The sequence below is a fragment of the Oreochromis aureus genome, linkage group 20 (genome assembly GCF_013358895.1).
Source record: "Oreochromis aureus strain Israel breed Guangdong linkage group 20, ZZ_aureus, whole genome shotgun sequence".
In the NCBI taxonomy this organism is placed as follows: Eukaryota; Metazoa; Chordata; class Actinopteri; order Cichliformes; family Cichlidae; genus Oreochromis; species Oreochromis aureus.
Genome location: NC_052961.1, coordinates 2430861 through 2454384, shown reverse-complemented (window position 1 = coordinate 2454384; position 23524 = coordinate 2430861). Strand labels below are relative to the sequence as shown.

General features: G+C 41.8%; 1 protein-coding gene across 1 annotated transcript in view; it reads right to left on the bottom strand.

Moving 5' to 3' along the window:
* Positions 1–23524, bottom strand: part of LOC120435191 (IQ motif and SEC7 domain-containing protein 2-like) — a 181747-nt gene that overhangs the window by 126529 nt on the left and 31694 nt on the right. Inside the window, exon 4 of the mRNA XM_039604257.1 lies at positions 4639–4872. Within this exon, the coding sequence (XP_039460191.1) occupies positions 4639–4872 (234 nt within the window). The remainder of the gene's footprint in view (positions 1–4638; positions 4873–23524) is intronic.

The window sequence follows — 23524 nt, the reverse complement described above, 5'->3', positions numbered from 1 at the left end:
CAGTGACGCGGGTGGAGAATGCGGAGGTCACATTACTTCACCCTGTCATAGCAGCACGTCAGTCAATGGGTGAATCCCTCAGCTCTTGCTCTGTGTATGCATAACATCCTGTGAAAACCTCCCTCCATGCTGATGACGCATGCTCCCAAAAACCACACACACACACACACGCACACACACACACACACGCACACACACACACACACACACACACACACACACACACACACACACGCACGCACACACACACACACGCACATACACACCCACACACACACCCACACGCACGCACACCCACACCCGCACACATGCACACGCACACACACTCACACACACACGCAACCTCATCCCCTTCACAGAGTCACTCTGCATCTTTAATGTGAGACAAATATTTATCAAATTAAAAACAATAAAAATCACAAAGTAACAATGTAAGATTTCTTTGTGATTATGAATATTGTTACATGACTGATCAGAACAGACAGCTGGTGGTGCTAATTTCTCATTCTCTTAAACCACCAAAGAAGAAAACGACTGCGCAGAAGTCTGGCAATAAAACCTCAAAGGGAAGAGTTTTCTGCGCTGATGCGAGGACGCCTGCACGCTCCACGTTTCAGCGCCGCTCACAGGATAATCGGGAATTTACTATTACAGTTAAATCGGTTATGGCAGGTGCGTAAACACTTTGTGCCGTCAGCGTCTCTCACAGGACGCAAATGAAACAATGATGTCACTTGATGATGTTGCAACGTGACGTGAGCTGATTGAAGTTTTTAAAATTTACATGATTTAAACACAAATTCGAAACTTTGGGATAATTTAAGTACCCAAGTCAAGAAAAAATATAACACCGGCTAAACATTTCTAATTTGGAAATGTTTATTATTTTTATTATATTCATTATATGTTATATTTTTATTTTATTGTGCTTTTTTTTTTTTAAATTTTCCACCACCTTTGTTTTAACCCACCTCAAATTTAATTACATTTAAATTAACTTTTTCAAATTTATGAATTTAGGCTAAAAACAGACAAACATAAACCCTCATCTAGCATCTCTGACCTGATTTAACATAAATTCACTGAGCAGCTAAAACATTGAGGGTCTGTCTACGTGACAACAGTAATAGTCTACGCCAGAAACACTCATGTTAAATCAATGTGGGGAAATTCTACCACATAAATGAAACCTTTGAGATGCTAAATTAAAAAAATGAAACACCGTCTGCGTCGATTAAAAAATTATTTTTTAGAAAAACACGATGCACCACGACAGCCCGACGGCAGAGGTCAGACGAGGCGCACGTTGATCAAACCGATCTGATCACACAGGTGGTTTTTTTAAGCCAATAGGAGAAAAGACGGCGGACATGCTCAGTAATATCTTTTCTCTTCTATTAGAGCGTTCTTATTTATTACGCCGCTTCTCTTTTCCACCACAGCTGACTGTTAACTGGGTCGACCATGACTTGACTCAGATCTAATTATCCCAGAGTCTATTCGGGTCGGGTCTGGCTGTACTCGCGTCCCCCTAAGACTAAAACTCCCCAACGTTTTCCATTTTTGTTAAGTCAGCGCGAAGAAGCCGTGAGGCCATCAGGAGAGTTCCAGAGACCATCCTCCTTTTCAAACATCGCAATGACAGGATCTGCATCCAGCTGTTTCTGCCGCTTTTCACAGTGGATGACCCGACACGTGCGTCTACTTCACATCTGTCTGTGCAATGTCGTCCCAGGAGTTAAAGATCTCGTTTTGTCTATTTAGATAATAAGATTTCAGTTCCTGGGAACATTCAGTCGTGTGTTATTAAAACTCGGAAACAACGCCAAGTTTCCCACCTGGAGATCAACCGACTGATTTCCTCTCAGCTCTGGTGTTCAGCTGTCCAGGGAGCTAAAACTCTGCTGGACTGAACGTTAAATTATCGCCCTGCACACTAATCAAAGTAGTGATAAATGAGACATTCTTAATCACAGGTTAGGGAGTAGTAATTAGCCCATATGATTACAGTTATATGATTACTGGTTTGTTTACCAATAGCCGAGCACGAGCCTCCGCTTTGATGATTAAAAGCTCAGAGTGCCCAGGACAACTAAAACCACTGACTGAGCGACTCTCACAGGTGTGCTGTTAAAAACTGCCAGATGACCAATGATGTTCTTCCATCAGCTCTCTATAAAAGAAACAGAAGCTAACGTCCAACTTGCAGTCTCCGTAATGGCCAGCAGGGGCATGATGGCTGCAGGTGGGAATCTGACAGACACCTACGACAAACACACCGCGCTGATTAGAATCTGTGGTCTCAGCTGGAGGTCCTATTAGGGTGGAGCAAAGTGTGCGATATCATGTCTATATTTAAAGACAAAACGAACATTTGAATATTTATTACTTTTAGCAGTTAAAAATCTTTGTCAAACATTACTGAAGCTGCTCTTTTCAGCAGTGGATTCATCTGCATGTGGAGCTGCAGCTGATATCTGAGACACGAAACAAACAAAGCACAAAATGTGAGTTTGTACCAATAACCTTGGATGTGTTTAACTGCAGCGCTCACAGCACGTGTGCAGAGGAGCGCAACATGTCAGCGCTGATGCTGACAACGTACGTAGCAGGACACGTGTGTGTCTGTGTGTGTGTGTGTGTGTGTGTGTGTGTTTTTAAATCATGGGGAGAACAGGAAATTAAAAATACTGATGTAGAAACAATGACTGTTTCTGTTTTAATATCGATGATATTTTAGCATTGTGACACATTTTTGTATTGAGTGTGTGTGTGTGTGTGTGTGTGTGTGTTTAGATTATTTACTTCAGAGTAATAATCCCACACACTGGACGCGTTCTAAAGTACAGACATGTTAGCACCTAAGTATATATAAAGTAACTAAACTAAGAGCATTAATAAGTCTTAATGATACTGAGTGTGTAGATCAGCTCCAGCTGGAGGTGATCTGAAGAACGCTGCTGCTTTAACAAATATCTCAGTTGTTTGTCTTCATCTGCTTGAGACTCGTCCTGTTGCAGGAAGCACCACAAAGATGGTTGTTGGTTCTCTTGGCGTGTTGTGTGCACTGTGTGAATGTGTTTGCCTCAGGCCGACATGTGAGACTGAATCCTCCTTGATTGACACTAAGGTCTGTGTCAGATAGAAATATGTGAAATTATACGATTAGAAATTTAGATTAGAGATACTTTTACTGCCTGATATTCAAAGTAATTTATGTTGTATGTACTGCATATACTGTACATGTAAGAGTATAAATGCTTTCTGCGATCTTTCATGTTATAAATCAGATATTTCTTATTTCAGAGTTGAATCGGTTTGTTTGATTTTCTTATATTACTACACACTCACCTCCTGTATGTTATTATTTTTGTTTTACTTGTTATTCTCTGTAAACTTTGTGAAAATGTAAAAAAGAGCTGAGCCTTTCTGCTGCTGGTGAGTCATTAGCTCTTAAACTGGCCTGTTTATGGTGCTCAGCTTTGAGATGTGATGCTTCAGAGCAGCATGGAGGAGGTGGAGCACGAGCAGGAGGAGGAGGAGGAGGCAGGTGCGGGGCTGATGAAGGTGATCGAGGAGAAAGAGAGGGATGATGATGTTTTGGGGAGAAGGTGGATGAGAGGCCAGGAGCGACTGGAGAGGCTGCTTCACCTTCAGTGCTGTGATGGGTGTGTGAGTCGGGGGAGGCACAGGTTACTGTTGTACTGTGAGGGGAGGCGAGGGAGCGGGTGAGGCCTAACGTGACGACTCGATGCATTTAGAGCGAATTTAAACAATCCAGGCAAACTTTAGATTAAAAAAAAAACAAATTAATTCAAGGTCCGTTATTCTGGTTCTTTAGGCACTGAGCAGACCTACAGCCATACTGTGCCTTCAGTTAGTCAGCAGCACTATGAAGACAACAATAACGTTGGACCCTGGATCTTTATCCTGCTGTCATCATGTCGGCTGGGGGCCAATCAAAATCCTCCTAAATTCCCACCTCCTGTGCGCAAAAATTTACAGAGGTGGAAAATCACACCATGCTACAAAATGTGCATAATTAAAAACAAATGATTTTCATACAACTATGTGATTTTTGCATCCCATCTAGCATTTTTCTCTTACGAATAAAGCCGTTAGAGCCGCAACTAATGATTATTCTATTATCGACCAATCTGCCGCTCACTGTGTCAAGTAACGGATTATTTGTTTCACATCACAATGCCAGAGATGAAATTTCAAACACTTTCAATCCCAGAAGAATACAGGCTGTAATTAGATAAATATAAGAAAGGCTACAAATGCACATTTGAAAGACGGAAACTGGGGAGGAACTGGCAAATCTGTCTGAAAAATGTCATTTGATTATGAAAAGACTCGCTTCTTACAATTCTTGTTCCGCTCTCACAAAATAAGGGGGAAGGATGATGGATTTGATGGAACATCTGTGCAGACTGGGGTGATACAGAAGTGCGGAAACAACTGTAAAAATTCGCACTGAGTGCACGTCAGGTCACTGGCCTCACCGCTGCTGCTGGATGAGCTCTTGGGGTTGGGGGTAAAGAAGCTACCGGGGCAGTGTGGTGGGTGGAGGCAGAGTTGAGAGAGAGTGGGTGGGGAGGCTGGGTGTTGAGTAGGGGGGACTCTGGCCCTTACCTTGCCTGCTCGTGGTGCTTGGCGGGGGGCAGGGCGCAGGGAGGCTTGGGCAGGCGGAGGCGCGCGGGACAGCAGTACTGATGGTAGGTGGCGTGGCTGTTAGGAGGTAGGCTGGAGGAGTAGAGAGAGGAGGAGGAGGAGGAGGTGGAGGAAGGAGTGGTGATGCTAGTAGGGTTGTTGGAGGAACGACAAGAAGTGGTGGTAGTAGAACAGGTGGTGGAGGAGGAATAAGACCTGACAGAAAGAGATAGAGAGAGGTAGAAAGATAGAGAGTTGGGGAGAGGGAGAAAAAAGAGAGAAAAATAAAGTCAAGAGAGAAACAGAGAAAGGTAGACAATAACAACAACAACAACAACAACAACAACAATAACAGACGGGCACAGATAAACAAACACCATTAGCACAGTCAGCATTACAGCACACTATCAGCATTAGCTTAGCACAAAGTATTAATAGCAGCATTAGCAAACTAGTGAGGCTAATAATATGGAAGCAAAAAGCACACTTAACTCTATCAGCATTAGCTTAGCGCACAATAAATAACAGCGGCATAGCATTAGCACACACTTACAACTAACATTCTTAGCTTAACATGTTAGCATTACCTTAGCACACAATATCAATGGCAGCATACAGCAGTTAGTATAAAGTTTTATAACTAATCATACCAGCATACAGCACTAACATTCAATCACAAGTGTTAGCTTAGCAGTTAGAAGATACACTGTATTAGCTTATGGTTAGCACACAGTCAGTCTCGGCCCGTAGCACTAGCGGTTAGCATCAAAGCGGTACATGTAAAGTGTACAGTGAGTCAGGAGAGGGAGGATGATGCACAGATAAAGATAGTCTGCTCTATATTCAGAGGGGGGAGGACGACCAGTCATTTTCCTGCTCGATAACTGTTACCGCTGCCTGGCTGCTAATTTCTTGCCAAATGGTACTCTTGGTTAGCCACATTTTGACTGTTTACTTCATGTTTCCATTAGTAGCAGGTGCAGGTTTAGTGCTCGGTGCAAGGATATCCGTTGTGGACCTCGAGCTCTGAACCTCAAGGAGCTTCCTCTAAATGCTCGCTGAACTTTGTAACCATGCTGTGACATGCTAACCAATCTGTCAGTTAACAGTCTGCATGTCCTTGGTGTTACAGGTTGCGATATATTGTCGAGTAACACTCGGTGACACCATAAGGACTGACGCGTGGGTGGGATGACGGACCATGTTTTACTTTTCCTGCTTTCAAATGTTCCTAATCTGTGTCAATTAAAAATTATCTCTATCAAAACATTTTAATATTATATTATTCTTGTTTGTCTTCTTTACAAACAGAAATCTAGAGAGCCACACTGAATGCATAATCATGACACTAGACCATGTGAAAAATAGGTGTGGAAGCATTTGGGAACCACACACCATATGTTCACACACTGTGGATGAGTCTGCCCTTTAAACACAGGTCTGCTAAAAGAGCCTTTAAAGGCAAAGTGAATTAAATATGAAACATTAAGCAACACCAATTGTGTTTCTTGCAATTTTTATTAAATTCTGTGTTGAATTTTTCTTAAAGGGACAACAGCCTGTCTTTTGACTGTTGCAGCTTGTCATGTGACCATCTGATGGTTATCTCATCTGATGATGAGAAAGAGGAAAAACATTTTGCTGATGGGAAGAGTTCACCTTTAAATACAAGCTCAACACTTTTAAATGGTCCATCTGAACTCAAAACTGAGCCTAACCAAACAGGTTTGCTGATTAAAAAAAAAGCTGGAAAATAAGTGAACTTCATCTAGAAAGAGTGTTCCCATACAGGACCCTGGGTTGGTTCACATTCACACAGTCACCACTCGTTCCTCTTCTGAACGGAGTTTTTGTGACCTATGTAACTGATCCTGAGTTAATTCTGCAGCAAGCAGAATATCGCCAACATACAGCTAGAGTCATAAAGAGCTCCAAACGGTCTGATCCATCACATAAACACACTGAGACAACCTCAGTCCACAGAGGCTTCTCCGAGATACCTGGAACATCCTTTCTGCCTACTACCCTGTATGGCATCGTTTCCACAATATTCTCATTCTAAATCTAATACCAGGAAGCTTTGCTCAGTTCTGAATATTAAACACAACTAGGACAAACATGTTACAAATAGCAAAGATGTTTTGATGTTTTTACTTTTAGCTCACTGGCTAACACGGCTAAAATCATGCAGGAAATGTTTTACTTTCCAAAGTTCCAAATGTAACAAGGTGCTACTACAGAAATTTGGGGATTTGTTTAAAAACAACATAAACTGCTATAAAAATGATTTACTAATCAGCTAATGAGCAATCTAAACAGTGATTGGTTTCTGGGATCCGGGGCTAACAATGATAAAGTGTTACGTGCTCTACTACAAAGTACAGGACGTCCTCAGGGCTGAGAAACTGATGAAAATGTGAAGTGCAGTTCCTCTGAAGGCCACCTGAGCATGGCTCCAAAAGTGAATCGACTCATAGTCACAGGCTCTTGTGTTAAAATTTTATTTGCACAAATTACACATAAATTATTTATATATATGTTATTTTTTAAGTAGCGCATCATTGCTTTGAGAGATAATGATCTACTCTGCTCAGTCTAACTAATTTTCTTTCAGGTGGTTTTTACTCTTTAAGTCTTTGCAGTTCCCAGTCGAGAGGTGTTTTGTGAAGCCGTCACTAAATTCCATCTCCTAAGATGTAGATCCTGCTTTACCCCAGCCTGAGTCCGTCCAACAGTTTCTTCATATAATAGTTTTAGTTCTCCAGAGTTCTGTAAGGTTTTTCAAAGTGTTTTTTGGACAGCTGCTTATTTTAGAAGTTTTTTGTTTCTAAGTCAAATCATTTAAACATAAAAAGACACTAAACTCTACACAAAACAGACAACTTAGCAAAGAACTCATTTAAAATGGTAAATTTGGGCAACAGCAGCCTATTGCAAAAGCACAGTGTTTGTTCCCTTTTATTTAGTTGAATCAATGAAAAATGATAAAGACAACACATCTGTAAAGCATGGTGGAGGCTCTGTCATGGTTTGGGCTGAAATGTAGCCAGTGGTGTTGGAGAGCTTGTCAAAATTGCTAGAATTATGAACGCGGTACATGATGCAATACCATCTACAAAGCATCTGATTGGCTTCATTTTTCAGCATGACAATGATCCCAGACACACTGCCAGTGCAGTGAAAGCATCCCAGGACAGAAAACTACAGAGTGGAACGCTATCAGTGAAGGACCGGCCTCCTCAGAGTCTCAGCACTAGTGCTGGGCGATATGACGATATATATCGTGTGGACGATAGAAAAGTTTCTATCGTGCCATTTGTCTTCTATCGTTTCTAACCCGAATTTTACAAATTATTACATAAAATATATCATTAACCCTTTAAAACCGGTCGGAGCAGGCAAACTCCGTTTTCCCTAACTATTTTTAAATCCCTGTAGAACTGTAACCACGTAAGGTAGCGCAATAATGTTTTTTTTTGCATATGAAACGGTAGGAGTTGTACTTACATCTTATTCCATTAGCTTGCCCGAGGTCACGGTTTCCTTCCACATATAGCTTTGCAAAAATTGCATAAAAAGCACTTCCAGCAACAAAAACATAATATTCCAGACTTGCAGCAACAAAAACATAATATTCCAGAAACAGGCTTTGCCGATCCGATCAGCTGTTCATAACACTTCCTACGTTGGAATATAACTCAGCGCGAACTATCGCATGTCCGCCATTACATGTCCGAAACCGGAAGTGATGTCATTTTCACGGAAAATGTAGTTTTTTAAGCTTCAAAGCCTATGTTGGTGTTTTTAAAAGTCATGTTTGACTTTATGTTCTTCTGTATCGTTTCTGGGATGCTTAGAAGTCAAATTACACTGTTGTAAATCGTTTATTTTGATGCACATGCTGTGTTTTTGCAAATTTGCATTTATTTATTTTCATTTTTCCTGTAGTATATAAAAATTTGTGTATCTCAAAAATAAAACTATGAAGACACTCAAAATAAATAAATTTTAAGATAAGCTCTGGTGGACTTGGTTCTATGGTCTTAAAGGGTTAAATAGCCTGTGCAAATATATTAGTGTTGTCTTCTCACTTTACATACTCTTAACTTTATGCAAGAGAAAATAAAGTATAAAAAAATGACATTTTTCACAAAGAAATTCTGTCTTGTTGTTTTGCAACATGGTGCTGCTTTACGTGCACCCGGATTTGCGACATGCTTTACAGTAACTCAAAACAAAGACTGCACCCTCACCCTCGCTGTTTAAAGACTGCATACTTTCCAGATGACCACAGGTCAGGTGGTATATCGTGATATATATCGTTATCGTGATATAAAATAATTCATATCGTGATAAATATTTTTTCCATATCGCCCAGCACTACTCAGCACCACTGAAGCTGTGGGGATCATCTTGACACAGAGTGGTACAAAAGTCAGAAACATCCAAAGAAGAGCAATGAAAGCCCTTCAAGAAGCCTGGAGAACTGTTCCTGAAGACAACTCAAAGAAAGGACAAGAAAGCTGCCTCAGACACTTCAGGCTGTGCTGAAGGCCAAAGGTCATAACTGTACAAACTCTAAGCTAATTAGGCAAATTAGCTGCACTTCCATCAATGTTTTGAGATGTTTAAAAAAAGAAAATCACTGCACCTATTTCCCATTTTCCCAGCAAAATATAAAGACGTGACTCTGACTCAAAACGTTTGCACAGAACCGTAAATAGGGAACAATCCAAGCCTGTCGAGGTTCTCCCTGCATAAAACTCAAGGTTGGGACACGTGTGACCACAAGTCAGCGGTTATAAACTCTCTCCCTTTGTTAAAAATGAAAACTATGAGCTCTCTCCTTGAGTTAGCACATGAACTCTGGGGTTCATGGAGGTTCACCTCTGTAACCTTTGCCTCCCAGCGCAGTGAAGATGGTTGCAAAGACACCAGAAACAGTTCCACAAAGAGCCCAGTGCAGCACGCTGCAGCTCAGCCCGAGCTGCTGCGTCCACGCTTCATCGAGCTGACGCCGTATTTCTCACATTTCATCCCACTCGCTGTGACAGGGTGACACTTTGCTGGTCTGCTGCACGCTGCACGCTCCCTGTCACTCTGTGTAGCTGCAGGCCTGATGTATGCCACGCTGCCTGCAAGCACACGGTGACACAGTGCTGCATGTACAGTGTAAATCCAGGCTGATATACACACTGTGCTCAGTGCAGCGTCCTGGTGACCCTGACATTACATAACGTTACCTGTCAGCGTGTCTCCCTGCTGACGCTCGCTGCAGTTGGTCTGCAGGTTGGATGAAGTACTTGTAATCTGGTTTTCTGGTTTGCTATCAGAGTTTACAGCAGATTCATTTCTAATTTCTGGAGGCTACATGCATAAAAAACATGATGATGATTTCTCTTAATGTTCCAGTCTTTCTACAGACTGTGGTATGTAGGACCCAGCACAGAGAGCAGCAGGTGGGAGCTTCACTGAAATGAAGCAGGTCAGTGATTTGTTTTGGAAAATCTACCCTTAGACGTAGCGCCGAATGTGGACGCCTCACAAATATGTACAGTAATAACTTCGATCTGATTATTTTTAAGCCAAAGCAATCGAAATATTTACAGGATGTCTCTTAGTAAGATTTCTGTCTCAGACAGTTTTATCACAACGAGGCTTTGAAGCATTCACACCTTCCATCTGTTTCTGATCTCAGCTCAGTGTCAGGACACCGATGTGTGGACTGACCAGTGTGAGTGTACAGGCTCTGTACAGAACCCCACAAACACACCATGACAAGCCTTTTGCAGCACAAACCGCTGTTCCTGCAGTCTCTCTGACAGCCTGCAGCCTCACACAAATGAAAACTGACATTATTGTTTACAGCAGAAAAAATAAAATAACAGTCAAGTCTTTTATGAATCACCTCATCCTTCTCCTTCCCTGTCCTTACTCCCCCCCCTCCCCCGAATCCACGCAGCAGTGGTATGAGTACGAGGCGAGCGAGCTGCTACCACTGCAGAGCGAGCTGGAGCCATTCATTACCATACTGCTGCCACACTGCAGAGGGCAAGAGACACAGAGACCTACAGAGAGAGAGGGAGGCACTGCAGAGTGTGACCCAGGTCAGGCCGCTATCATCAGTTATTTGTTGATCAATAATCCTGCATCACAGTCAAATTAAGTTTTTAGTAATTACTGCGAACTAATGACGTCATGATGAATTCCACACCAACGCTGTGACTGCTGCTCATTTCTTCAGCATTAACAATGTATATGCAGTGGTGTCAGACAGACAGCAGCGTGCCAGTAAAGGTCACTAAGGTCAGTAAAAACCTGACCTTCACCGCCAACGCTGCAGAAAAAACAAACAGCATCCGAGTTCTCATACAGTCTGATTCTCCTTCCTACTTCGACAGACTCAGATCATATGTCCCTCTGCTCCTCCGTGCAGGGACCTCACCTTTTCATCTTTTCTGCTGATTTTGGCTCAGATTTTGTCAAAAATATTAAATGGTCTAATTATACAAGTGAACATAAAGATAATTATATATGTTTAATTATTATTTGTTTCAAGCATGAGAAATTAAATCTGTTTTATGATCTGTGAGACGAACAACTCGAACACTACAGCTAATTTTTTTTCATTTTTGTAATTTTGTTATTTTCCAACAAGTTGAACAACTTCTGTAAACCGTGTGTTGTCATGGGAACCGACTAACTATTTTTCTTAATAGTAAAAAGCCGCTCTGTGAGCAGTTTTCACCAGGTCTGCAGAGATTTTTCTAATTCTTCGTTCTGTGTTTAGTGGTGAGTGACACACGCTGAACGTGACACGTGAAATCTGCTTGGTGGTTTCACATGCCACAGAAAATCACCTTCGCAGGGGGATGATGAAGGGAGCATAGCATATAGGAGAATCAAAAAAATTACAATTTATAATAAATGATTTTTTTAAACATATAGATGTTAATAACTGCTGTGTGTGTGTCAATGTACATGCAAAGGTTTTGTTCAGATTGGCCCACCGACTGTACATCCAACCATACTCTTCTGCCTATCCTTGTCAGGGTCGCGGGGGGCTGGAGGCTATACCAGCTACCACAGGGCGAGAGGCAGGTACACCCTGGACGGGTCACCAGTCTGTCGCAGGGCTAACACATAGAAACAAGCAACCATTCGCACTCACATTCACACATGGGCAATTTAGAATAGAATAGAATAGAATAGAATAGAATAGAATTCAACTTTATTGTCATTGCACATGCACAGGTACAGGGCAACGAAATGCAGTTTGCATCCATCCAGAAGTGCTTTAGCCGTGATATAGATATATTACAATATATATTAGCAATAATAGAGATGTGTAAGTATATTACAGAAATGGGTCTATTATGGTATGTTATCATGTACACGGTATGAAGTATGTTATGAATATTCTATAACTATAAGTATATACAGGCTGTAGTGAGTACAAGCTATGTACAGGCTATGACAGGATATAATCAAATCAAATCAAATCAAAATTTATTTATATAGCACATTTCAAAGACCGAAGTACACCAAAGTGCTTTCCATAAGATCAAAGTACAAATAAAATCAATATATAAGAAAATTATAAATATGAAAATAAAATGGTTACATAATTCAATGCAATCCGGATGCAAATTGCCCTAATTGACCTTAAACGCAATATCGAACATATATGTTTTTAAACGTGATTTAAAAGACTGAATAGAGTCCGTTGCGCGTATATGAAAGGGAAGTGTATTCCATAACCTAGGTGCTACAACGGCGAAGGCACGATCACCTCTGGTTTTCAAGCGAGACCTGGGTTGCACTAAGAGCAGTTGGTCAGATGATCTTAGTGCTCTTATGGGGCTATATGGGCAGAGAAGATCGGCTAGGTAATCAGGTGCCATATTATTTAGAGTTTTGTAAGTAAGCAATAAAACTTTAAAATCAATTCTGAATTTAATGGGAAGCCAGTGTAAGTTTGCCAAAACAGGGGTAACAGAATCGTACTTTTTTGAGCCAGTCAAAAGGCGAGCTGCGGCATTTTGAACTAGCTGCAATCGTTGAAGAAGGGAGAGTTGTAGACCCATATACAAGGAGTTACAGTAGTCTACCCTTGTAGTAATGAAGGCATGAATAAGTTTCTCCAAATCCTTGTAGGGAATATAAGATTTAGCCTTGGAAATTAGGCGTAGTTGATGAAAGCTAGATTTAACCACACTGGATACCTGTTTATCAGGTTTAAATGAGCTATCCATAATGACTCCGAGGTTCCTAACAGCGTCAGTAAGATGACTAGCAGCAGGACCAAATATGTCATTCAGCCGTCCTGGGGATGTATCTCTGTCAAAGACAATAATTTCTGTCTTCTTCTCATTTAATGTAAGAAAATTTGGTGATAGCCATTCCTTAACATCCCTTAAACAATCAAGCAGAAGATGTAATGAGGAGGATGCAAGTCCTGTCAGATGAAGATAAATTTGAATATCGTCAGCATAACAATGAAAAGAGACATTATGTTTAGCAAATATGGAACTCAAAGGCAACAAGTACAAGGAAAACAACACAGGACCCAACACCGAGCCCTGGGGGACACCACAACGAAGGAGAGCAGGTGTGGAAGAATATTTTCCTATCATGACTGAGAATGACCTATTAGAGAAATAGGATTTAAACCATGTGAGGACAGTTCCTTTAAGGCCGACTACTTGTTCAAGCCTTGTCAAGAGAATATCATGGTCAACAGCATCAAATGCTGACGTCAAATCCAGTAAGACTAAGATTGCGGGACACCCCGTGTCAGTAATTAGGAGCAGGTCATTGAAAACCCTTAATAAAGCAGTTTCAGTACTATGGCGCTGTCTGAATCCAGACTGAAATTTTTCATATAGACCATTTCTCTCTAGATAAGTCTGAAGTTGTTGAAGCACTATTTTCTCTAGGATTTTTGACAAAAAAGGAAGTTTAGAAATCGGTCTGTAGTTCGCTAGCGTATTGTGATCAAGGCTGGATCTCTTTATGACTGGTTGCACGACTGCATGTTTAAAGGCAGTCGGAACACAGCCAGATGACAATGATAAGTTCATTAAAATTAGGATACAAGGCCCGATAGTATCGAACGCCTCCTTAATTATGCGCGAAGGGATGGTGTCAAGCAAAGAGTTTGAATTTTTCTGGGTATTAATTAATTCTTTTAACGTCGTGAGTGAAGCCAGTTCAAACCGATGGAAGGCAGCTGAACATACTGAGATTGGGGCATGATTTACAATCAGGGGGTGTGAGGCCCTTAACAGTGCAATTTTATCTACAAAATAGTTCAAGAATTTCTCACAAAGGGCCGGGGAGGCATCCATCAAGACGTCAGGGCAGGGATTAACCACTGAGTTAAAAATTTTAAATAGAACTCGAGGGTTATGGCTGTTAGTTGCAATAATGTTTGACAAGAAAGACGTTTTAGCCATTTTAGCGGCCTTCTGAAATTTGGACCGGGTCATGTACAGGATGTCTAAAGACACCTGGAGTTGATCTTTCTTCCATTTCCTCTCAGCTCGGCGGCAATCACGTCTATATAAATATGAAATAAAAACTATACAGAAATCTGAGATATACAGTTATACAGAAATGTGAACTATGTAAGTTATAAACAGTTGTAGGATTAAAAATTATCGTATGTACAGAATGATTATTTACACAGAACTATAGAGTAGTGGTAAAGTGCTAGAGTTACCATTTAACCTATCCCCACTAACTGCATGTGTTGGGACTGTGGGAGGAAGCCGGAGCAGCCGGAGAAAACCCAAACAAACACGGGGAGAACATGCACAGAACACAGGTTTGGAATCAAACTCGGAACCTTCTTGCTGTGAGGCAGCGGTGCTGATCATCGCGCCACCGTGCTGCTCTAAGTGTCCAACATATATGTAATTTATTAATTAATGTATAACACATACAGTGCTGCCTCCTTCCTGATTTCCTGTTTTTTGCATATTTGTCACAATGAAATGTTTCAGATCATCTCACAAATATAACCAAAGTAAACACAATGCAGTTTTTAAATGATGATTTCATTTACTGAGGGAATAAAAGCGATCTGAAGACGTGATCAATGACAAATCCAGGAGGTCACAAAGAACCCAGAACTGCTCGCCTCACTTTGCCTCAATCAGCCTTCAGTGTTCAACAAATAACAAAGACACAGGGCAAAAACAGCATCCACGTGAGGGGACTGAGGATAAAACCAAAAAAGAACACAAAGGCTTCAAAGCTAAAAGACATCTGGAGGATCCCTGAGACTTTTGGGAAAATGTTCTGTGGCAAAAACTGAACTATTTGGAAGGTTTGAGTCCTGTTACATCTGGCATACAACTAACAGCATTTCAAGGACATCACACTAACAGTCAGACACGGTGGCGGTAATGTGATGGTCTGGGCTGCTTTGCTCCTTCGGGATCTGGACGACTTTCCGTAACTGATGGATCCATGAACTCGACTCTCTGCAGAGTCAAAGTCTGGACTTAAATCAGATTGAGAGTCTTTGGCACAACTTCTGTATATATATATCTTTGTCTAATATTCAAATTTGTTTGAAGATCTGAAACAAAAAACTAAGAAATCAGGAAGGCAGCACATACTTTTCCCCGGGTGTGTTAGTATTAGTTAAACTGATGTTTCAGCCACTCAGTTCATTTCTCTAGTAATCACAAGGGGATAAAGCAGTGACGAAAACACAAAGCAGTGACACAACTTCCAGCGTCTGACAGAGTCCATGTTGCTGGGAGACAAAATGTCAACTCTATTGTACGCCACTCAATAGATGTGAGAAGCCCAGTGTATAACCTCCTGACAGTGGTACAAAGACTGTTTCAGCTGGTCCACATGGCATTAGCAGTCATTACCAACCACATTAGACAGAGAGAGAAATGGGCAGATAGACAGACTTTAGAAAGCACAGTTTTAACAGCTGTTATGTAAGCGTCAAAATCTGAATAATTATGTTCAGTGAGCGAGTGTGTAGAGCCAGGAGTTTGCAATTTCAAAATGTCAAAGGGCTCGTGTAAGCATGGAATAGGGCACTCAGCATGTGCAAGTGGAAAGGTGAGGGGGGGTAAAACTGAGTCATGTAGGGTGACAGATGTGGAAATTGGCTGGTCACAGAAATGTAGTGACACCAGGATCATTGTGCAGGAGAGACTCCGAGACGTGGAAGAGACTCAGACGTCTGATGCAGAGGCATCGATGTTACGAACAAAAACGACCATGTACGAGAAAATGATCTAACTGCTTACTTTTATCCTTAAGGTCCAATTTAGAGAAGAACAAAGGATAAAGCAGGGTTCTAATTAGGCTGTGGTGACCTTGTGAATGACAAGTTGGTGATGAATGACAATGCAGTGCTCGGATCAGCTGCTTGGTCACGACTTTTGGTTTCCAAAACCAAGATGGATATCGCCAAAATGTGCAATGCAAGGCTTTAAAAAAAAAAACTTTAAAAACATCATGTGAAAATACTAAGTACATCCAGGAATCCAGAATTACTGCTAAAGGTGTAGAAACACCTTTAGCAGTAATTCAATTCAGTTTAATTCAGCTGCAAAACTAGCCGAATGATGAGCCCTGCATCGCCGTGCTGACAGCTGCTACGAGGTGTCTGTGCTGATTCGCTGTGTTTGGTTTTCACCCAACATGGTGCTGGGTGTTCTGGCCAAACACCTCCACGTTGGTCTCATCTGTTCAAAGGACATTGTTCCAGATATCTTACAGTTTGTTCAGAAGCATCTCTGCAAGCCTAATCTGTGCTGTCATGTTCTTTTTATAGCTGAGATTTTCTCCTGGCAGTCCTTCCAAACAATCATACGTGTTTATTTTTTAACATGCTAACTGAGGCCTGTAGCGTCTGAGATGGAGCTCTTGAGTTTTTTCCAGTTTCTCCAAGCAGTCCGACCAATCCTTGGAAGACTGTATTTTGTTAGCACACACCTGGATGAATACTCCAGACCAGCAAACTGCCAAATCATCTGTTGTTACAGACCTTGTTACATTTGCTGAAAGTTTGGTTAGCAGGACCCGGCTGGTATGACCATTTTACCTACTCGATGCACCGAGGGCATAAAAATCCTGTAAAAACTTTCGTTTTCACACGACTGTAGTAATGTTCTGTATACAGCTTCACCTGCCTGACAGAAAAATCTTTGCAGTGATCAGTGAACCAAACTCAATATGCCCAGAGAACACGACGGCCCGCGGGGTTTACACAAGTCCCACTGCGTCTCTTAACCAGATGAGCAGCTAGACTTGCTCACATTGTCTCACTGTCACATCACGCCATGACACAGCTGATGAATTCCCTCTGAAGAATTAGAGAAAATCATTTATTCCAGCAAAAACAACAGAAAGACCCAAACCACCAATGTCTCACTAACAATGATACTTAGAGCAGTGTAACAGCGCGACGATGCAGTAACCTTTGGTACTATTTCATCTTTAATACGCCTAAATGTATTTCATTTGTTACAAGTAACGCTGCTATCTTTATGCTTATTGGCCATTACTTTTTATTACAGAGTTAAATACATGAAGGAGGCGATCACAAGGTCAGAAGATGAGGAAAGAGTGGAGGGTTTACATAGTGACACACACACACACACACACACACACACACACACACACACACACACACACACACACACACACACACACACACACACACACACACAGCCTCTCGTCTTGTCATCAGTCACTCACACAGCTTTTCTGTTCACCTTCCTGTTTTGTAATTTTTCATCAGGTTTGGTCTAAATGTTATTTTTCCACCTTCAGACATCAGTTTACCTGAAACATGTTGCTGGCATCAAAACTGAATATTATTTTTGTTAAATTGGTCTCTATTAAACATCTAAAGTTTTTAAATAAAAAGCTTTAGATTACCTGCTTCTCATTTTATTTACAGTGTTTTTTTTTAAAGCAGTTGTATTTAGATGAAGGTTTGGGTTGTTGTACTTTGCATTGAATAAATTGATGTTCTACAAAAGAGAATAACTTTTTTTAACCACCACCACAAACGCACATGGCACGCTCTTGGGTCACTCCTGAACTGATCCAGCCCTGCACTGTGGACACTGTGGACCAAACCTGCTGTTTGGTCTCTGGCTCGTACACGCAGACCCAGCTCTCATCACCGCTGATGATCCTCTGTGTGAAAGTTGGTCAGTTTGAAACAGAAGTTGATGTTTGAGTTGAAGTTTTGAATTTCAGGGTGAAATCACAAACACATGGTCTGAGCACGACTTTCAGCACCGAGCTGAAGGCAAAGCCGCCATATTTGAATCAGGTATGTTTTTGTTGTTTTTCACTGGTGGAGTAACAGAATTTTATGATCATTGGGTATAAATAGGTGAAAATCTAGATCCAAAAAGAGAGCGAGGACTCATCCCATCATTACCCATCATGCCTCCTGTCTGTCCTCAGCCCGCTCTGTCAGATTACAGCCCGCTGTAATCTGATTAGAATCTCATTAGCTCATCTAACGGCGGCCTGTCGCTGAGTCACTGCTACATGTCAAACAGCCTGTCATAACACATCACACACACACACACACACACACACACACACACACACACACACACACATACATACACACTAACGGCCGAGTCCCTGTGTGTGTGTGTGTGTGTGTGTGTGTGTGTGTGTGTGTGTGTGTGTGTGTGTGTGTGTTGATGTGTCTTCAGTCATCAACATATGAAGGCTTTGACTTAAAGTAGTCCAACATGCTTTACACACTGGAGCCAGTTTTGGAATACACGATCTGAGATATTCACATTCAGAATTTAATCGTGTAATCAAATTTAACTGAGGCCTTTAAGCCACGTGTCACGAGATGCTGTGTTTAAGATGAACATGCACCACTGGAACAATGTATGAATGACACAAAAGACAAACACAATCTGCCTTTAACAGTTTCATATTTCCATCTGACGTATTGTAGAAGAGACCCTGAACAAATCCTGCACTGACTCTGCCCGCAAACAGCCAAACAGCAGCTGAAAGCAGCCAATCACGCTGCTGCGTTGACATGTGAACAGTTTCAGCTGTGTGGTGGCAGACAGATCTACTTTTTGCTGATAAAGGCGCAGGTTAGTTGTACTTATCATTTTTCATTCCCCACTAATGTGAACAGGCATGGCTGTTCAGTGCCAGAGATGCTGGATGTACCAGTCCTCACCTGCGAGGTGTTAATGGAGCAAATCACAGCAAAACTTTCTGGCACAACTTCGACTCCGTCCAAGATGCATGGAGAGGATGATAAACTCACAACGCAGGGACTCCAGCAACACTTAAGTAAAGAGGAACAACTTTATTAACTGACCAGCGCGTTTCGGCTTGTGGCCATGACCCTGATGAAGGCCAGAAGCCGAAACATGTTGGTGTAGGGCTGTTCGATATAACGATATATATCGGATGACGATATAAAAACATCTATCGTTTCATTTTACGCTATCGTTTGTTTCGTGGTGTCGCAAAATAAACTGTTTATGGCAATATTTTGTCACCGTTTTGATGGTCACTGTAGTGGCTATATTAATTTCTTAAAGTTCTCTCTTTCTCTTATATTTAATATAACCACACTACGGACGGACAAGCGCTTGTTTTTATGCGTTGTCGTTAGCAACAACGACGGTAACACCATCGCGTGTCCGCTTGTTTATTTTCCACATAAACCTTTCACAATAAAGCTCATGATCCTGTTGAGACTTTTCAAAATAAACCGAATCACGTGAAAGATGCAGAGTATTTACGGATGAGAAGTAAAAAAGAGCCGTCAGGTGCTAAAAAATAAACCTTAGACTCAAACGTTAGAACAGGCTTTTCCCCGCAGCACGCTGTGTAATAAATACTCACAAAGAAAACGGCGGCCGTTACAACTTAGGTCTAAAAACGTATCGTTTCATGCATCGGTTAAAACACTCGACTCCAGCTACATGACGCGCAGCTGGAAACGCTTCCCGCAAGTCGAGCTGCCCGAGATTTACATTTATTTACAGAAAATGTTACATTTTTGTGATTTATATCGTTATCGGACGATAGAATTCTTATATCGAGATATGAGATTTTGGTCATATCGCACAGCCCTATGTTGGTGACTTAATAAAGGAGTAAATGGAGCCCCAATGACATGAAACTGTATGAATGTGCATTAAAACTATAACATGCTTTGCAGAACACTTATGAAAACCTATTTGGGGCAAAGTCGCCTTATATTTTACATAAGGCATATACATATGTTAGCCAGTGTTAGCCAGTGTTAGCCGCTGTTAGCCGCTGTTAGGTGGCATTAGTGAAACTTTCTTTGAAGTGGCTTTAACACTGATGACTCTGGTGTGAATAATTTCTCATACGATGTGAGAATGCAATCAAACTTTATCAGAGGCATACTCTAGTTAAACATCAATCACAACAATCATAAAATAGCTTAACTGTCTGCACCTTTGAATAAAGAAAAAGAGGGACAGCCTGGCAGAATCAGGAAAAGGGACAGTTTGTCTGAAACTCAGTTTGTCATCACACACGTCTCCCTCATTAAAGAGGCTGCTAACCTCAGTGGGAAGTTAAAAATCTACTTATATCACATCACATGGAAAGTATGTCTGCTCCGACGATGCCACTGCAACATGAAGCCAGTCTGGCCAATTGACAGTCAGTGAGAGGTGTGAAAGAGGTCCTGACAAGCCCACATGAAGGACGCAGGAACAGATAAGTGACTTTAACTGACATCAGTTAATCAATTAACGGTACGATTAAACGTGGTTACTCATCAACCACAGAGACGAGGAAGAAGCCGTTGGCAGGGATTGGCTGATCCAACCCAACAGGAGCTTTCAAACCAGGATATTCTGATTACAAAGTGCACGAGATCAACGCATAAACTGGTGGGACAGCATGAATGTTTGATCAGTGGAGCATTTTCTGAAGCTGAAGAATAAAGAAATGTAGCTGCTCTAATGGCTACTTAAAGCCACCACTAACACAGTAACGTTGTTTCCTGTCTCAGTCGTTGAACTGTTAACAAACTGAACTGAAGATGGGAGATGTTCACGTTTCTCCACATTAAAAAGAGGTCTGATCAGACAAAGCAAGAAATATCAGTCTGTTTGTTTTTCAGTGAAGAAATGAACACAAAGCCAATGTGAATGTGTGATTGGGTGAATGAGGTGCTCAGACCAGAAAGCTCCATAGAATCTACAGTTGCTGCTTGCTAACCAAGCTAGCCAGCTGACCCTGCTAGCTTTTCACCCACTCATCCTAATATGGTCATTTCTGGCTTCAATACACCCCTATAGCAGCTCACCAGTGAGTCACATCATGGTGGCTGTGTCCATCTGTTATGTATTCTGTGGATCTGTTATATTTTGTTACGGCCCTAGCTGGGCCTCCTGAAACTGCCCTTGTGTGGGCGTGGTGTTTTTCTCCGCCTCCTCCTCTCTTGCCACTCCCACCTCCTGTTTCTCTCACTCTCCTCTCTCCCCAGGACACAGCTGCTGTTGGTTAGCCTCGTTTGCCACCTGAAACCAGTCAGCAATCACCTCTGAGGCTATTTAAGCTGCGGATGAGCTGTGAGCAGGGTGGCTTTCTCTGGTGTCTCTGCTTTGTGTTCTTGGTGTGTGGTTATCCTGCCTGAAGTGTGGAGTGGTGGAAGCAGTATAGCTGCTGTACGTGAGTAGTGTGGGCTTGTGGGCCTCGGCAGCAGTAAGCTAGCTGCTGCTAGTGACAGGGCAAGCTTGTGGGCCCCTGGAAGTGCCTCCTCGTGGTGTGGAGTTTTTGTTTGATTGAGTGTTCTTTGTTGTTGTAACCTTTGTTTTCCTTTTTCCAAGGGTTATTGGTAAAACGGCGTTGCCGGCTCTTTATGTTAAGGTTATTTATAATAAAGACTATTTTATTTACTAAAAACACCTGTCTGTTTTCCTTTCATTCTGTTCTGGACCCATTTGTTACTGGTCCCCTCACTTGCACGCCTAGACCCCTCCGGAGGGGACGTAACATATTTGTTTTGTCTGTCGATGAAATTTTCTGCATTCAGCCTTTAGGATTTCCATGAATTTACTTTATTTCAGTGATAAGAGTTACATTGGGTCATCTGTGCTGCAGGAAGAGGAAATAAGAGTCGACTAAATGTGGCAAACACTTCATTTCAGACATTTAAATCTTATTTATTTAAAATGACAGCCTTGGTAATGAAGTATTAGCAGACTTTTTATCGTCCATCTTCAAGATGGGATTCACTGAACACCATAAATTCTCATTCACATCTTTAATCTGACTCATGATGTTCACCACGAAGGAGCAGTGATTAGCAAAAGGAGGTACAAGGTCATCTTTGGACTGTCTGACTGCAGCTGGGCTGTAGGCACGTTAGTGAGCAGGCAAACAGAGTGTATGATTAATGTGTATGAGACACAAGATAGTCTAAGAATAACCAGACAGCCAATCAGATCATATGGTTTTCTGGCCAACACTTCCTAGTGTGAAGGAAGCCCTGCAGCCTGTAGGGGGCGCGAGAGGGGTGAAAGAGTTCTCACACGGCTCTCTTTCTGATGACGGCGTGTTTTTGTGTGAAGCTTTAAACAGACACTAGTTGCTTCAGTTTCTGTCACAGGCTATGTCTGTCCGTACGTCCTGACCTTTAACCCCTAATCTGCAGGATCCATGATAGAAACAACAGAGCCATAAAACGACGGATGAACAAACGCTCAGAGTGAGAGAGGCTGCATTTCAGCTTCAGCAGCTCCCGAAAAGAGGCCATGCCAATAGTGTTGTTAAGGGCAACCGTTGCAAATGAAGAAACATGTTGTCACGGTAACAAGGACTGCGTGTGTAAGTGAGTGTGTGTTTTAAATAGATTCTCCACTGCTGCTGCTCACAGTTGATTTACTGTTTCTAAAGGGTTACATCTGTAAGACCACACACACACGCACGCACACACGCACACACACACACCCCCTGACCCAAACCTAATCTCTCAGACAAAATGGCACAAAGTGAGACAACTTTCTTAAATGTCCCCACTCTGTTTAAAGTTGCTGTGGCATTGAACTTAAGGCCATCGTTAAACCAAAGGAGGGAAAATGATCATCATTCATCTTTCTGTGTAAAACCAAATGCTAAACTGACGTGAAGACTAGTGAGGTAAAATAAAAGTTAAGCACTCCGGATTAAAATCAAGAGGGGGGGGCTATCTCATTCCATAATGGCATAATGGGAGGCTTTTGAACAAAGATCATTTTTGCAGCAGTTTCACCTGTGTGGTGGCAGACCACATGTTGCCATAGTAATGATGTAGGTAAGGATGTGAAAAGTGTGGCAGTTGTTCAGCGTTGAGAGGAGACTTTGACCTTTATGGCACCTTGGACTGAACCATTAACCCTTAGCTGTGAAATGTTGGACATGCATGAAAAAATAATAAAAGTTTTAATTTAAAATCAGTCAGAGACCCACATCTTACCATCAGGCTGCCATGAGATTGATAAATGTAACTCCTGGGACCAATAACTCATAAAGGGTTTTAGCGCACCAACGGTACGTCCTTCCAGTCACACCAGAGATAAGTGACTTTAACTGCTAACACTACGATGAGCCGCGCTTCAGTCTGGACAACTGGTCCAAGCAACGTGGTTGCTCGGATTAAAAAAATAAAAACACTTTTTGGTAAACGTAACATTTTTTTCTCAAATTTCCAGTGTTTTCTTTTTCCTTGTAAAACTGTACCAGTTCATACATTTAGCCATTTTAGTGGCTAAATCAACGTTTCACACATGGGATGCCTCACCAGCAAATACCCAGGCCCACAGTGCTGCTTTATTGTAGGTCTGTGTGCTGTACA